The 18,347-nt window shown below is 39.1% G+C and overlaps 1 protein-coding gene across 18 annotated transcripts in view; it reads left to right on the top strand.

Annotated features, from left to right (window-relative positions):
• Positions 1 to 12,914, top strand: part of LOC131425894 (neurobeachin) — a 241,630-nt gene extending 228,716 nt beyond the window's left edge. For all 18 annotated transcript variants that reach the window (XM_058588152.1, XM_058588154.1, XM_058588150.1 and 15 more), the window contains 3 exons: positions 38 to 234; positions 311 to 462; positions 9,358 to 12,914. In XM_058588152.1, the coding sequence (XP_058444135.1) occupies positions 38 to 234; positions 311 to 462; positions 9,358 to 9,448 (440 nt within the window). In that variant the 3' untranslated portion in view covers positions 9,449 to 12,914. The remainder of the gene's footprint in view (positions 1 to 37; positions 235 to 310; positions 463 to 9,357) is intronic.
• The last annotated feature ends 5,433 nt before the right edge of the window (positions 12,915 to 18,347 follow it).

Raw genomic sequence — 18,347 nt, 5'->3', positions numbered from 1 at the left:
GCATTGTTTCTAATTGATTTATTGTTTCGACCAACAGATGGCCCTGTTCTGGTGCACACGACCTTCGGGGATCTACTGCGTTCGTTGGAGGCACCGAAAGATTTCATTTCGCCAGAAAACATTACTCTATCCCGCGAAGGTTTTATCGTGGTGAACTACGACGAGGGTAACGTAGCTGCGTACACGATTAACGGAAAACTGTTGCGACATGAGTCGCACAACGATAACCTACAGGTACCGGGGAAGAATTCGGCTTTAACGGTTCTACAGGAAAATTATATCATTTCTAACACTTTTTTTACCATTTTAGTGTATGCTCTTATCGAGAGACGGCGAATATCTGATGACCGCTGGAAACAAGGGAATCGTGGAAGTTTGGAGAACATTCAATCTTGCTCCGCTGTACGCGTTCCCTGCCTGCAACAGTGGCATCCGTTCACTGGCGCTCACTCACGATCAGAAGTAAGTATTGTTCTTTCTTCCGGAAATTTACAATGTATAGAAAAGGATTTTTGGACGTTTCTAAGGAGTGTATAGAAAATAAGCTATCCACAAATTTTTCTTTCAAATTAAGATAAAAACGATATTTTATTCAAACTAAAAATTGATCCTTTATTGTACGACGTTAAACTTGAGCATGATGAAAACCGGATGAAATTTAAGTTATTCCTCCACAACACGCCGATTCCTTCCGGACAAGTGTTGCATCGCATTTTTGGACGCTTGAGCCCAATTTTTTTGAACTCCTGCATGTTCCCAGCTGCCTTACCAGTCTTCTTGAAGACCCTCTGTACGATTGCCCAATAACGTTCGATGGGTCGAAGCTGAGTGCAATTTGGTGGATCGATATTTTCCTCAACGAAATTTATACCCTTTTCCGCAACCCAATTGAGAGTAGTTTTGGCATAGTGAGCCGACGCTAAATCCGGCCAAAACAGTGGAGGTGAACTATGCTTCTTATATAAAGACAGCAATCTCGTCTGGAGACACTCAGATCGATAGATTTTTGCATTTATAGTTCCGGTAGTGTAAACGCTGGATCATTCTGACACTCGTTCCTGCTTTTTTGGCCAAATCACGTATTGACATTGATTTGTTCTTCATGATTAGAGATATCACTTTCTGGTCCAGCTTCGGGCTGGAAGAACCGGGTTTTCTGCCTCTTCGTGGTAGCTCATCCAAAGAATTGTGTTCCCCAAGCTGGTGGTTTTAACACTGGAATGATGAATTCCAAACCGCTTTGCCAATTTTCACATAGTAATACCCTTCTCACTTAGCCACGTGTCCAGAACCTTAGTTTTCACTTCCTTTTCAATACGCGACATTTTAAAAACGCAGAATTTCAACCGCACAAACAAGTAAACAAACGAAAGCTTACCGCCAAATGCACAGCATGCTGTGATCTGAGCATACAAAACCATCACAAATACATGCGTACAACACAAATGTATGTGGATAGCTTATTTTCGATACACTCCCTAATCAGATCAGATTCAGTCAGTGATGCCAGATAGTTGTAGTGTCATTTCCGTTGATTGGCATTTTTCTCGGAAACTCCCGGTGCAAAGCAAGAAAAGATTTTTTTTCTGAAATCCAGGCTTTCCGTAGATCTGACATCGCTGCATCCAGTTCTAGAACAAGACCCTGAGTTATTATTCAGTGTTAGGTTTCATTTCCAGAATCCAGATCCAGAATTCAGTTCCATTTCCCTAGTCCAACTACAGAATTCAGTTTCTGTACGAGGATTCAGTTCTAGAATCCAGTTTCAGAACTGAGGAACTGGAACTGAACTTCGTAACTGGGCAATGAATCTTCGAGTTCAAGTTCAAGTCGCACGACTCGATTCCTAAGATATAGATCTGGATTTCGGAACTGAATTCACTGAATTCAGAACTGTTCACTTCCAAAACAGAATTCACTTCCAAAACTTGACTCGGAATCTATGTCAGTTCCAGTCTCCGATTTCAGTTCAAAAATTTAAGTTTGAAATTTTCATTATTTTCAATCAACAAATTGAAATAAAATCGAATACAACATCTTTGCTTTGGCTCAACCAAAGAAAAAATAGTTCGAAAATTGTTCTATACTGCTGTTACTGCGAGAAGAAAACTTGAAGTGAATGCAGCTATTTTCATCTTACCCTTGAAGTCAATCTATCGGAAAGAGACAGCAGATCTCACTCTAACTAATGGTTTTCGTATATGAGATGACTACTGGAGTTGTGATGAATGAGGATACCGCTACCCTAGAATTATGGAATTAAATTTGAAGCTGGATTCTGAATCTGAATTTTAGAACTGAATTAAGAACCAAAATTCTGCAACTGAATTCAGGGTCTGGATTTCGATCTGAAACTAAATTTAAGTTCAAAAACTCAGTTCTAGAATTCAGCTCCAGAATCCTGAATACAGATGGAGAAACAAGGTCCTGAACCCAATTCCAGACTTCGCGAACTGGGATTGAATTCTGGATCTAAATTCTGAACCTGAATTTTCGATCTGAATTTCGAGCCTTCATTTTCGATCTAAATTCTGAAACGGAAAGACATGAATGGGAGCTTGTGAGCACTTGGTTGTTTCACCTTTTTGACGACCCGTTTATCTGCCATTGACTACTACAACTCCTGTCCGAACAAACTCTGTCTTGCGGTTTCATCTGAGGCTCTAACTAAAGTCACGTTTGTCAATATCAGTTGACTGAAATTCACCAACCATGCTTTTGTGCCATTAGAATTGATTTTGGAAAACATCGTTTATTTGTCGGACTACAAGGACAAGAAACGGCTTTCTGGCCGAACAAATTCTGTTACACTAGTTAACCCAGTACTCGTAGCATTAACATTGAAGACCGCCTGTGTGTTGCTACCCCGTTATTGTTCAGAACCAACTAAGCTTGCAAAATATTTTTCTGAAACAACTTGCTTGGGACTAGCACGTGATTTCACATTGTGTAAACTGCATTGATCCCTGCATGCTGACCAATACCAACGCCGGCCACGTCCGTGTTTTGTATTAACATATGCTTCCTACTAAAATACGAAATATCTTTCGAAACTCGTAAAACTCCGGACAGCCGGCGGTCGGAAGGTTCGCTATCAATTCATATATTTAATTCATTATGTTCTGCTTGAACCACATGATTGACTAGTAAATTTTCACACATTCCATATGAATCTGATAACACCGACAATAGTTTAATTTTGGACGATAAATTCGCTGAGCATTTTTCAATAACTATAACACTATACAATACATAATAACGACCCCCAAGAAAAGGTGGGTGGGTAATGTCATGAGACATAACCGGATGACGTGAACTCAAATAAAATGTATAGTTCAGTTTCTTTTATGTTAAGGTATCTGAATTCTGGAACCGAATTTCGAAGCCAAATGCTAGAACCTGAACTTTGAAACTCAATACAATTAACTCTAGAACTGAGCTCTGGATTGTTGAACTGATCACTGAACAAGTGTTTTGAAACTGAATTCAAGAACAGGATTCCGGCTCGACACTGAATTCTGAACCTGAATCCTGGCACTGAACTCTGGATTCTGGTCTGCTGCTAAAATTAACTTGCAGAATTTTGGTCTAGTATTTAGTTTTCAAATTCGGATCCAGAGCTCAGCTCCAAAATTCTGTACTAGAATCCATATTCATGATTTATTTCAAAATTTCTGTTATTAGAATTCAGCAGCAGACCACAATCCTGTTTCCGAATTCAGTTTCAAAACATATGTTCAGTGCTCAGTTCAACAATCTAGAACTCAGTTCTATAGTTCAGTTTCAGAATTTAGCATCAAAATTGAATTTTAGAATTCAGGTCCATAATTCAGTTCTAGCATTTAGTTCCTAAAATCTGTTACACTTCTAGAATTTTTGGAACTGACTTTTGGATCCGTATTCTAGACTTGCTATATGGAACTAAATTCTGAAAATACAACTAAATTTTGCATCTGAATTCTGACCCTGGATTTCGGTCTGAGGTTCCAGAACTTCAGGTTCAGAACTCAGTTTCAGAACTCTGAACCTGAATTTCCAAGCGCAATTTTGGAACTGAATTCCGATCTGAACTTCAATTTCAGTTCCAGAATTCAGTTTCAAAATTCAAATCGAAGTCCAGAGTGAAATTCAGTTTTAGTTCCCAAATTCTGGAACTCGATTCTGGCCTTGGATTTTGAACGAGAAACTAAATTCGAGATCTGGATTCAGGAAATGGATAAACAAAATCTGATCTTGGATTCTGAAACTGAATCAAAAACAAGACTCGATAATTGGATTCTGGCCCTGAATTCTGGTTCGAACTAAACGGGTCGACTACGAAGGCTAGAAAGAACAAAGTATCAAATTTTTACTTTCTTTGCTTACCAAACATTATAGAAAATTTTAATTTTGAGTTAATTTTTGTAATCTCTTTCTATCACAAATTTGTGATCATATCTCTGAAGACTTGCAGAAGCAATTATATTGATTCGTTAGATACAACAAGAGAAATTCACGTTTAAAAACTTATCACGCTCCCAGAGGGTAAATTTTGAAAAGGTTGCCCATAGTTAAGCAAGACGTATGCACGTCAAAAGAGAGACAACGAGATCCAATAGTAAAAAAAGTTATTTTAACAAACATAAAATGGCAATGCGAATAGACCCAAATAAAACGTTTTACAAAAAAAAAACGGGTCTCAATGGACTATGGGAAGAATAGTAAACCAACACATCCCCAACACTCCCCGAGGAAAATAGTTACACCAAATTAAAATGAGACGGCTCCATTGTATCTTAAAGATCCCGAGACGTAACGAATAAATTAAATTGTTTTAGAATTTGGTAATGAGGAAATTTTCAAGAGCGATTAGACATGACAAAACACCTAATTGTTCAACCAAGCAGTGTGAACTTTTAGTTTGCGTGCAGCTTGACAAACATCCCAGATGATTCAATTTTTTGCGTGTATGAGTTTCTCGAAATTACACGTTGATTACGAACAATACAAATTTTCAAATCTGTGACAGTTTCTTTTAATTCTCATTCATTTCTTATTTCCAAGCTTCTGTTGGCATGTTTTCTCTCCTAACTCTATTATGAAAGTTTATAATTTATCTGAAAAATCTGTTCTTCTTACATTTTGTTATATTTAATCATCTGACAAACTAAAGTCCTAATGATTATTTCTAAAAATATTCAAAAAAATCGCTTTTATTCGGCTACGTAGAAAACGGAAATCAAATTTCATAGATACACAATTGAAGATTCGTTGCATTACAATAACGGCACCGTTGTTTCCATAGTTAGTTCGACGTAGAGGCATTCTGGGCGGGTTGTGATTGCGAAAAGCTTTAGAACGAACATTGATATTGATTCGATTAGGGCAAATGAAAATCAAAACGAACAAATCTGCGTTGTATTGATTCCAGTTTCAGAGCTCCATTACGTAACATAAGTGCGGTGTTCCATACAGCCGAGAAACTCATTCTATTAATTTCAACTTGACTTGAAAATGTTACGTCGTTAAAATACAGGAGAAAAATCAGTGGTCCGAGACGACTGCCCTGCTTATACCGGTAGAAAACTCCTTAATTACATTATCATCGATCTTGACGGCCAGTCGCGATTGCAGAGATACGATTGAATCTATCGAAGCCCAGTCTGTCCAATTTGGCAATCAAAAGCAGCGGAGAGATCCGTGTAGACAACGTCCGTGTGTTTTATCTTTAGAGATAGCATTCGTTTTAAGCGTCGTGGAGATTAGTTGGTTCGTAGTAGTAGTAGTGGAGAGTTTCTACTATGTACTGCTTGTCGTAATCAAAAATGGGCTCCAGAACGACCAATTCAATCAACTTAGAAATTACACTAAGAGTGGTGATGGTTGTCAATGTTTTTCCTAGATATAAATGTTCACTGCAGATTAATTTGTATATGTGGCAATGCTGCTCTTATTTTCTTGTAATTGCAAGTTCATTCCGAATACCAAGCAAGTGGTGCGAATTAATTCTATATCAATGGGGGTTGCACAATGGGCTCTGTTTAAATATTCGCATCACTAAGCAGTCACATACAAAAAGGCGTGGCTAGTGCGATCACATTATAACATATTTTGACGTGAATACGTTTTACTTTACTATGAGGAGCCTTTTCTAAAATTGCCGTCTAAGATAGTGATAAATTTTTGATCGTGAATTTTTGCTACATACCATCGGAAATGTGACCAGAATTTCTTAATAATAATTTCCAGTTGTATGACATAATCACTAATATTTCAAAATCAAAATGTTCTAAAATGTATGGTATCAGTGAATATCAAAGTAAGTAAGTTCCAGATACAGAATCCAGCACTCTCAGTTCTGCGGCGGTGCATTGGAGCAATTGGAGCAAAACACACCGCAAAGTGAACAACGACCATGAAAATTCTGCAAATCAGCCCTTTTAAGGGCTATAAATGTTTCTAAAAGAACTAATAAAAATGTTTCTTTCTGAAATATGCAAATCGGAAGCTAAAATAATCAGTTAAGTGAAGGCTTACAGTCTGACAGATTCTAATTAGAAAATTTATGCATATTTTTCTCGATTTCGGAAATTTCATGAAATTTTCAAACTTTGACCGCCGGGCGTCATTCTTTACCCATATCCGATTTAGTTCAAATTTTGCATAGGGACTTTTTTTGAAGTGCTTAAACTTTTGAGAACTACTGCTTAACGAAATTAAAGATAACCCTAAAATATTGGCACCCTACTGCGTAGTTCATTCGTTCAGTTTTTTTTTTTCATTTAAAAAATTCACAACCCATTTTCAGTTCTAGAATCCAAAGCCAGAATTGAATTTCACAAATTGATTCTTAAGATTTTGGAACCGAAATCTGGAGCTGTAAATCAAGATCTTTAATCTAGACCTAGATTCTGGAACTAAATTTTGGCAATGAATTCTGGACTTGGATCTGAATTGTGGGACTAAAACTGAGCTTCAGACCAGAAAACAGTTTCACAATCCAGGCTCAGAATTTGGAACCAGAAATTCTGGAACTTCAGATCGAGAACCAGGTTCAGAATTTCAAATTTATTGCATTGCCAGAATTCAATTCTAAAATGCATTTCAGAATCCAGGTTCAGAATTCAGTTCTAGAAATCAGGTCTAGAATTTAATTCCAAAATTCAGTTTCTTAATACTAAAGATGTAACTGAGTTCAGGAACTGGATTCTGAAGATTTTTGAACTAAATTCCGGATCTGAATGTTAGGGGAGCTTAATTTTTTGAGACGAAACTCTGGATCCGAATTTTAAAAACTGAATCCTGAATCGGAACCGTGGTCTCGAATTCGTTTTCAGAATATGTGTTCAGTTCAGGTTCAACAATTTAGATCCAGAATTTAATTTCTGAATCTAGCATCAAAATGAAGTTTATGAATCCAGATTCCAAATTCGAATTTGACATTCACTTCTTCAATCGCAGGTCCAGAATTAAGTTCTAGCACTCGGCTCCAGACTCAAACTGAACCATTTTATTCGTATTCACGTCATCCTGTTACGTCTATGAAATTATCCAACCCCGGCCTTTTCTTTCATTAAGATAATTTCTGACACAAATTTTGGTTGTATTTTGACACAAATTCATCCACAGCTTGATGAACATGATTTTTTTTGGTTGAAAATTACCATTATTCATCAACGTCATATCTCCATCTACAGCAACGCAATCATTCCAGCGACGCTCAAACATTTCAATATTTTTTTTTTGTTTCGTTTTAGAGGTTTTAACCTTAAAGTCATTCGCCTCTTCGGTCCAGAAAAATTTTCCGACCCTATGTGCGGGGTTGGGAATCGAACCCAGGTGGGCTGCATGAAAGGCATCGACTAACCCATCACGCTATACCCGTTCCCCACATTTCAATACATTTCAATACCACTTTTGTAGAACGAATAATTCTTTGCCTAAAAATAGGCCTCAGTTTCAGCGATAACCTCTTCATTCGTTTGAAATTTCTTACCTGCGAGAATTTTTTCAGGTCAGCGAACAGCCAGTAGTCGCTGAGAGCCAAATTTGGCGAATACGATGGATGTGGAAGCAATTCAAAGTTCAAGTAATGTAGTTTTCTCATTGTTTTGATTGACTTGTGACACGGTGCGTTGTCTTGATGAAACAAAAAACTTTTTCTTTGCCATATGCGGTCGTTTCTTTGCAATTTCAAACGCTCCAATAACGCTATGTAATATTCAATGTTAATGGTATGTCTTTTCTCAAAATAGTCGATAAATATTAGACCACGCACATCCCAAAATACCGAGGCCATAACCTCTCCAGCCGATTGTTGTGCTTTCGGTCGTTTTATACGAGGTTCACCAGTTGCTGCCCATTCAGATGGCGATCGTTTTGATTCCGGAGTGAAGTGATGAATCTATGTTTCATCCATTGTCACATATCGATGCAAAAATTCCGGATTTTTACGTTTAAACATGGCCAAATACTGCTCAGAATCATCAACACGTTCTCGTTTTTGGTCAACAGTGAGCAAACGCGGCACCCACTTTGAACAGAGCATTTTTATAGTCAAATGCTCATGCAAGATAAAGCCGTTCTTTTGATATCTTTACGATGTCAGTTAACTCACTCAATTTCACTTTTCGATCATTCAAAACGGTTTTATGGATTCTTCTGCGTTCTGCATCATCGGTGTCTCTACGACCACATTTGAAGTCAGCAAACCAACGTTTTTTGTTGCTTTGATCGGTATTTTTCCAGCAGTGTAAAATTAAAACACAAAATTGTTTTTGATCCATTGTTCTGAAAACAACAAAAGTAGCGTCACTCTTAACTCAATAACTCAAAAATTCATTAATAGAATATCATGAAATTCTAACAGCTGTCTTTTAAAGGTTAGTATTAACTGAAAAAAGGTGACTGCAATAAAACTAGCGCCATCTCTATGTTAGGCCCGGGACTTTTCAGCCCATGCGTTAGCTCACATTCAACAACATTCCAAAAACCAAAAGTATCAACAATAATACATTTGCACCTGGTGCACCAGGATAAAGGTACGGATTGAGGAAATGCGGATTGTAGGCTCTATTTTTTGTGCAATTATATCACAGAATTAAAAGTTGACAGCCATTTGATTTTCGAGCTTGATCTATAACCTAAAAATACGTTCTTAAAATGAATATACGGCCTCTAGTGATCTACGTTCAGGCGTTAGCGGCATCGACCAAAGAATTGTGCTGTCGTACAATGACACTGACGTTTGACATTTGGGTTTAAAGGGGACTTCTGAAAGTAATTCAAGTTGTAAATACTAAAATATGCTACTAGATGTAATCATGAAAATACCCAATTTGATAACCATTTCCTAACCTCTCGGTGTCATACTTTCAGGTACCTTCTAGCCGGACTGGCCACCGGATCGATCATCGTGTTTCACATCGACTTCAACCGCTGGCACCACGAGTACCAGCAGCGCTACTGAAACTCGTCCCTCCGGTACGTGTCGATGACGCGCGAAGGTGAAGCGGAACTGCAATACCGACAGTCACCGCAACAAAGATTGAACACCCGACAGTCGCCGCCCAGTTACGAAGGTGGTGGCGGCGGAGGCGGCAGTAGCAGCAGCAACAGTAGCACCAGTCCCGATGTGGCTGTGTACTAAAAAAAAACAAAAGAGGTAAAGCCGGGCCTGTCATACCGGTGGTAAGTAGTATAGATAAGCGTGTGTGTCTGTACGATTTTTAGATAGTTAGAAAGTTTTTAATCAATCTGCGAGTTGGAAGCAATGGCCAAAATACACACTCGTTGCGCTGTTGTTTGAACGCGTGCGAGTGCATCCGGTGTGTGGGAGACAGCGAAGAAGAAGAAAAAGAAAGTTAAATTGTTACTTATTATCTATTAAATGAAAAATCTACGCTTCAAACTGCGTAAAATTGTGCTAGACAAGCTTTCAACGGTTCAATAAACGCGTCGCCGCGAAAACGCTCAGCTTTTTCGCATTGTTGTGAGTGAAAAAAAATCGGCGGGGGTAAAACCAACAATGTTCATGCTTCGACAAAACAAAAAACAGTAGCGAAAATAACAAAATGTTTAGCCTTTAAGAGAGAAGAACTACTTTATCGACGGCGCGCATCGCACAGTTGAGTGTGCAAGCAAATACACACACACACACACATAGACACATACACACACAAGTAAGCCGTAAACGACACACAGAGACAGCTTAACAACGCAGCAGCGATTGCGATTGCGCTGAAAACGATGCCAAATTTGATGTGAAAATCAGCTGTACTTTAGGACAAAATTCTTTTTAAACGCATTTACGGTTCGGAAAGAATCGCATAAATAACCACCACCATTTTACTGATTTGAAGAACAAAAAAAAACAAATCGACGAGAACGAGACGGGAGAAGAGAGAGGAAAACCATGTATGCCAAATGTAAAATTTTTAAACATCCGTAAGAAAAAAGCAGTAAGGAACTTTAGGCTAAGGCTCTTCTTACTACAAGATGTTGTAAACAGAAAAAAAATTCAAAATAATAGCCAGGATGTGAGTTTAAGGTACTTCTGAAGGTTATCCGTCCGCAAATATTTACATTAATCTAAACACTAAACGATAAACACATGATCGAGCACTTAACCGTAGCACTTTTTAAAAGCCACTCCTACAAAAAAACGTTTCCGTTGCATGGATTGAAGAAGAAAATACATTATAAAAGCAACCTAGAAACTAGTATACCGAGACCGGGGCGAGAAGAAGCACCCCTGGAACCTACTATTCACGTGCCAAGCATCTTTTAGAATCCTGTCCAAGAATATGTGAGATCCCCTCCTGAGCTGAGAAAAATAATTAATAGAATTTAATTTAATTTTTCAGTTCCACTCTCGCTATGCAAATCGATCTGATAGCGGCAAATTTCGTGCATCAAATTTTTTTTGCGCTGACCCACTGGGAGTTTAAAATCTTCCGTCCAACATCTGAACAATTTTGTTCGTTTTTTTTTCTGTCAAGCGAACGCATCAAAATCCACGAGCGGATTCGTTTACTTAAGTATAATAAAAAAAACCTGTCACCACAATCCAGTATAGTTGCTCAACATGTTGCATGAGTGAGACAGAGAGAGAGTATGTGTGCGTGCGAGCGTGCGGCTTCGACGCCGAGCAAAGCAGGCTTTAGCATGATTCGATTGCTTTTTCATGGCGATTTTCCGATTTTGACAATTGAAAAACTAAAAAAAAAACTAACTAACGTACTTAAAGATTACTAGTCCCCGCAAGATTGTGTAATTCCTACCAGATTTCGTCCAAAATTTTGCTGTGCTAATTCGACACATTCCGGCCCCCACCACCCATCCGAAAACGAGACGGATGGAATGCTCATATGATCGCATTGATGTAAAATTCAAACCCCCCACCCCCCCCCCCCCCCCCCCACCCTTCGGGCTTAACGTTTTGTGGTAATCCTAGACTGAATAGAGAGAGAGAGAGAGCGAGAGCAAGAGAGAGAGGGAATATTTCTTTTGTTTTTTTTTATTGCCTTCCTTCTTGTTCTTAGTCATTCCGTTGTTGTTGAAAATGTGGTACGCAACAAGCAAGCAAACAAGTACTTAATTTTCGATAAGCATTACTAGTTTTATTCGTTAGTCACTTCTAGTATCTAAGTCGGTGTTGGTGTAAATTTAGACGAGTGAATTTAGATTACAAGCAGAAAAAAATCCAAATCTATCAATTTTGATGTGGCACTTAGCTAGTTTATTGAAGAAACAGAGGAAAAATCTATGGTGGATAATCAAAAAAATAAGATGAAAGGCTTGAAGTAAACGCTTTTTCTTTGATTGTTTTGCGCACTTCACACCTGCCACCGTTAGTAGAATCCTGCAAACAAAGTAGTTGCAAAAATAAAAAAAAAAAAAGAAACAAGAAACTTTATGGTTAATATTTTTAAAAGAACAATGAAAGCTAGTAGGAAATAAGTCAACAAACCCGATGCACCTCTTCTAATAAAATGGCATTATTTTATCAACTATCAGCATGAATTTGAACGGCAACAGATAAAGTTTTAACAAAACACACACACAGGACAATGAATGAAAAACCAAAACATAATTTCGACTATAATTTCCGAAACGTGCATTTTTAACTCAGTCTAATAACACAAATAATGAAAATCGCTGAAACAAAGTGTAGAAAATGCACTGAATAATGCTTAAGCAAACTAGCAAAGGAAACAATACAAACAAAAAAAAAAAACAAAAATATTAAGATAATCCCGCGATGTTTACCAGCTGTAACTTTTTTATATTGAAACGATAACAACTCTAATTAGCAAAAAAACAGCAGCAGCCAGTGTTGAAAACATTCCTTAACAAGATAAGCCACCAGCAAACCAGCAACAACCAAACTACGTTCTCACACACAGACACATACTCATATAAGCTTGTAGACTAGAACGAAGGAGAGAAAAGAAGAGAAAAACGCGTCCGCTCTTGGAGCCACGCGATTGACAGTTAGGTAATTAGCCGGACACCGCCAGAAATATGGGATATATTTTGTGAAACATTATTGCTACTAAAAAAAAACTAAACTAAACCGAGAATAGAAGCTATATGCGCCACCAAACCTTCGGTGGAATAATTGAAAGAAGATGAAAACTATACAAAACTAACACACAACAAGCAGCATCAAATTAATCGGAATCTAAGCGTTTGCTGGTTGCAGAAAAATATTAAATATTAAAAAAATATTTGCAAAAAAAAACCGGCGAACAAGTTAAATTTACTTAAGATTTAATTAATGATTAGAGGCGGGAATAAAGCTAAGTGAGTAAAACAAAAATAAAAACAAAACACAAAAAAAAACACATGAGAAAACACAGAGATGATGAGAACAAGTCAAAGAAGCGTTGTTACTATGCCCAATTTATTGTACAATAAAGTAAATTAAATTAGCCGCTTAACGTTACTGGTCAGATATCCGAATGTTCCGTAGAACGGCACCTAATGGAAGTTTTCGAATGATTCGTCTTCGATTTGTCAGTGCCTAGAAGTTTAACTTAAACGGCTAGCGCAACATAGCAGTTCCACTTACCAGATATACGAATATGAAACCGCCTTTTATCTATTTTTGTCAAAAACACGTTTATTTTTAGAAAATGGTTACAATTTTATTCTTCTAAGTAGTCACCCTTGCTAGCTGTCGAGCACGGTTCCAATCGACCAATTGTTGTTGGTTCACGTTCACAGTTAACCGTTTCACCAGAGTTCCGAACGCCATACGAGATGACGCTGTGCTGATTCCAGAAAATACAGAGTGTGATCTGCCTTTCAGTCAATTCATACGGCACCCATTTTCCGACCTTCAGAATCTTTCCCATGGCTTTCACATCCAAGGAATCTAAGGTTTGCTGGATCACACTTAATTGTTCTGCGAGTTGTTGTTGCGTTTGACCATCATTTCTATCCAACAATGCTTGCAATTCTCTTCTTTTTTTCAAGTCAATATCACCGCTTCTAAATTTTCGAAACTACTCTTTGCACTGTGTTCTACTAAAAGCATGCTTGCCGTAAAGTTCCACATGCAATCAATGTGATTCGGCAGCCGTTTTGTACAATTGGTACGAGAAAAGCAATGATGTCCGCTGATCGTACTTTGTAATGTTGTAATGTTAACAAAATGGACAATAAACACCGATTTTTCATGACGAAGCTACCCATGCGGTTTCAAGCTTAGTAACCCATGAGTCAGCAGACACAATTTGACAGCTCTATCAGTCGAGCTCTAACCGTGAAGTGAACAGAAAAACCGTTCAGAAGCGTGCGGCACTTTGTGGACGCCGGAGACGCCCGTTCTGGTATCATCAAAATCTTCGCACTATTAGACAATGAACAGAGCATCGAAAGAAAGCCCGGTTCCGGATGGCCGACGACCCTGAGCGACAAGAAGCTCCAAAGGAAGCTGAAGATGAAGAGCGAGGCAAAATTGGCTACATCGTAGCGTGCGTTTGGCCGGGAGGTCGATGCAATCGACCAAACAGTGCAAAAGTACCTGGCGAACATGAACATACATGTCAGGAAGTGGAAGTAGCGTATACTGGTTTCGGAGCTGCAGACAATGACGCAGCGGCAGCGGCTGAATAAGATGGACAGCTCGATATTTCCGGCGAATCGTGACGTGACGGTAGAGATGGACGGCGAGACGACTATTTTGGGTCATGGACCCCTTTACTAAAGTTAACTTAGGCCTCGGACCCCCATCAATAAATTTCTTTGAACATTCAATTTCCTGCTTTGTGAATTGTGATTTAAAATACTTACGAATTTTTGCGGATGGTCAAATAAACACAACTTTTTGAGCGTAAATATTTCAAATAACTACTGATATCAAACAATATGGGATCGATTTCTAGACCTTGTCGACCCCTATAGTCAGTTTTCGTTTACGTCGACCCCCGCATAAAAGGATATCGACTCCAAGGGGTCTATATCGACCACTTTGGGAACCCCTGCACTAGAAGGTGCTATTGTAGCTGACAATCAGCGAGATGTCAATAGTACGATATGCCTGCAGGAAGTTGCGTTGTTCATCAAGAAATATCATAAGGGCAAAGACGCGGTGTTCTGGCCGGATCTGGTGTCGGCCCACGACTTGAAGCGATCGTTAGAGGAGATGGAGCAGCTGAATATCGATGTGGTACCCAAGTTGGTGAACCCGCACAAAGTCATCCAGAATTTCTGGACCAACCTGAAGCGTAAGATCTAATCCAACAAATTTTTGCATCGAAAACTGAGGAGGAATCGTGCATCAATCGCCAAGCTTTACCATAATGATTGGAGCTCAATTCGGACTGAAGCTAAGCAGCAAACCCGAGATGAAATAGTACTAAGTATGTTGTGAACAATTTTATCATATGTAGCCTTCAGCTCCGTAATGCTCCCATCTGAGCCTTAAAACGTCTTTGTATCAAACGAAACACTTGCATGTCAACGCTAATTAAATTTAATGTAACTGATCTCCCTGGCATAAATCCTCGGTGATCGAATGAGATGTAATTCTTTGCCAGATCCAATTACGCACCACTGAAAAGAATCTCAAGAAGTCTCGAAACAATGAGGAGACTAGTTACCCCACGATAGTTTGACACACTCGGATAATCCTCTTGGAAATACAGAGATCGCGAAACGATGGAACAGCTGTATTGTACTAACGACAAGGAAGTTTTACGACAATTTCAAGTGGAAAACGAGTTTGTAGTACGATTTGTCCTTTGCCTCAAAATAGGCCTCAGTTTCAGCGATTACCTCTTCATTGCTTCTAAATTTTTTACCAGCGACCATTCTCTTGAGGTCTGAGAACAGGAAAAAGTCACTGGGGGCCAAATCTAGAGAATACGGTGGATGAGGGAGAAATTCGAAGCCCAATTCGTTCAATTTCAGCATGGTTTTCATCGACTTGGTTTTGATCGATTGTGAGCTCACGCGGCACCCATTTTGCACAAAGCTTTCTCATATCCAAATATTCGTAAATAATATGTCCAACACGTTCCTTTGATATCTTTAGGGTGTCAGCTATCTCGATCAACTTCACTTTACGGTCATTGAAAATCATTTTGTGGACTTTTTTCTCGTTTTCATTCGTAACAGCCTCTTTTGGACATCCACTGCGTTCATCGTCTTCGGTGCTCATGTGACCAGTACGAAATTTTGCAAACCACTTACGAATTGTTGCTTCGCCCGGTGCAGAGTCTGGATAACACTCATCAAGCCATTTTTTGGTATCGGCGGCACTTTTTTTCATCAAAAAGTAGTGTTTCATCAACACACGAAATTCCTTTTTTTTCATTTTTTTCACAATAACAAAAGTAGCTTCACTCAAAATGCAATATCTCACAAACTGATAATCAGACAGCTGTCAAATTTATACACGTATCTTTTGAAGGTTGGTACTAACTGAAAAAGGTATGGATTTATTTCTAGTGGCGCCCTCTCATAGAAACGATACGAACTTTTCAGCCGATCTGTTATTATAGAAAAGACATAAATGTCCATCACCTTACTGTAAGCCTTCTCCGAGACTCGAAAGGACTGCCGAGTGTTCCCTTGACTAATCGCATCAATTTATCTGGAAACACTTACTTACTTACTCTTACTCTTTCAGTCGTAGACCACGCGGGTCTCTGCTGTATACAGGAGGCGTCTCCATTCAACTCGGTTCATGGCTGTTCGCCGCCAGCCTCGGTAGCTGCGAAGGGTCCGCAGGTCGTCCTCAATTTGATCGATCCATCTTGCCCGCTGCGCGCCTCTTCTTGTACCGGTCGGATCATTATCGAGAATCATTTTAACCGGGTTGTTCTCCGACATTCTAACAACATGCCCGGCCCACCGTAACCGCCCGACCTTGGTCGTTTGGACGAGGGTGGGTCCTCCCAGCAACTGGTGCTGTTCATGGTTCATTCGCCTTCTCCACGTACCGTCTTCCATCCGCACTCCGCCGAAGATGGTTCGCAACACCTTCCGTTCAAAAACACCTAGTGCGCGTTGATCCTCCGCAAGCATTGTCCGGGACTCGTGCCCGTAGAGGATAACCGGTCTAATCAGCGTTTTGTAGATAGTTAACTTCGTACGACGGCGAATTTTGCTCGATCGAAGCGTCCTGCGCAGTCCAAAGTAAGCACGATTTCCTGACAATATGCGTCTCTTAATTTCTCTGCTGGTGTCATTATCGGCAGTCACCAGTGAGCCCAAGTACACGAACTCGTCGACCATTTCGATTCCATCACCACCAATCAGAACTCGTGATGAGGGGCCTTTCATGTACTTTGTCTTTGACACATTGATGTCTAGTCCGATCCGCTTGGACTCAGCTTTTAGTCCGATGTACGTATCTTCCATCTTCTCAAAGTTGCGTGCTATAATATCAATATCATCAGCGAAACCAAGTAGCTGGACGGACTTTCTGAAAATCGTGCCACTCGTGTCTATCCTCGCTCCTTCCTATCACACCATCCAAAGCAATGTTGAATAGCAGACACGAAAGGCCGTAGCCCTCTTCGAGTTTCGAAGGGACTCGAGTTTATCCCCGATACTCGAACAACGCACATCACTCGATCCATCGTAGCCTTGACCAATCGTATCAGTTTGTCCGGGAATCCGTAGTCGTGCATGATTTTCCATAGCTGTTCTCGATCGATTGTGTCGTAGGCTGATTTGAAATCGATGAATAAGTGATGTGTGGCCACATTGTATTCGCGGCACTTTTGCAACACCTGGCGGATGGCGAACACTTGGTCCGTGGTAGCGCGTTCGCCCATAAATCCTGCCTCAAAATTCAAATGAAATACAAAATCGACACGGAACGACCGAAATTAGCTCTGCGCCTAATTCGTATTACTGTTTTTGAATTAGTTGATTTTAACAACAAAATTTCCAAAATAACTATAAAATTAGTTGAAATTGAGAATTTACTTTGCTGAAAAAACTCTTATTTTTAGAGAATGTGTTTAGTTGGTGAATATCCTGGGCACTAACCAGCAATATTTCAATCCAACACGAAATTCTCATTGACAACTAATTTTGTTATTAAAATCAGAAAATTTGTTTCTATTTATCTATCACCATCATTACTGAAGGACAGCACAAAACAAAATTGAAATGGGTATTATTAACAACTTTATTAGCCAAAAGCTCATGAGAAGTGTCAAAGCAAATCAATCCATTAAAAAGCTAAAAAGGCCAGTCTTCTTTAAACTGCTTGAAAATTGTTTTGATGTTTTTCGCATGTGTTCGATATATCTTTATTTAAATTTCTAAACCGATATGTAAAAATGTCGTAAACTGTTAGTGGAAATCGTATTTATTCAGAATTTGTGCGCACTTGAAGCGATTCTGCGTAATAATGTTTTTACGCGGAGAAGTGAAGTGAATTTCGAATGTTTCACTCTAATTGTGATGAAGTTTTTTTGTATCTTCAAACCTTCCGAGCTGCGCCGTCCGGTGTACTACTTGTATTCGGTTTTTGTTTTCCGAGTGCTCAAAGTTTTCAGTGAGAATGAAGAAAACAGTGATTTAGAAGAAAAAAAATCAAAAAGATGTTTATGTTTCGTTTATGTCTTTTTCTCCAATACAACATCGTATTTATACCTGCCAATATAGAAAAGACAACCGCGTCTGAAATTTTTTCGGCAGTAGTGTGCCATCTAGTGGCTAGTAGTCATAACGGTGTTAGCGTTTCGGTGACAGGGCGCCATATAGCTGCAGATTGCAGAAGCCAATTCAACCATGCATATTGGTTGAAAACAACATTTTATTTCTTTAATTCAACTAAAAAATTAGTTGAATGGAAATGAAATGTGCCTTAGCTAAGAAATGACAGCACGTTTAATTTG

This window comes from Malaya genurostris, chromosome 1 (assembly GCF_030247185.1).
Source record: "Malaya genurostris strain Urasoe2022 chromosome 1, Malgen_1.1, whole genome shotgun sequence".
In the NCBI taxonomy this organism is placed as follows: Eukaryota; Metazoa; Arthropoda; class Insecta; order Diptera; family Culicidae; genus Malaya; species Malaya genurostris.
The sequence above is the reverse complement of the archived record's forward strand: the minus strand, read 5'-3'. Positions and strand labels throughout refer to the sequence as shown.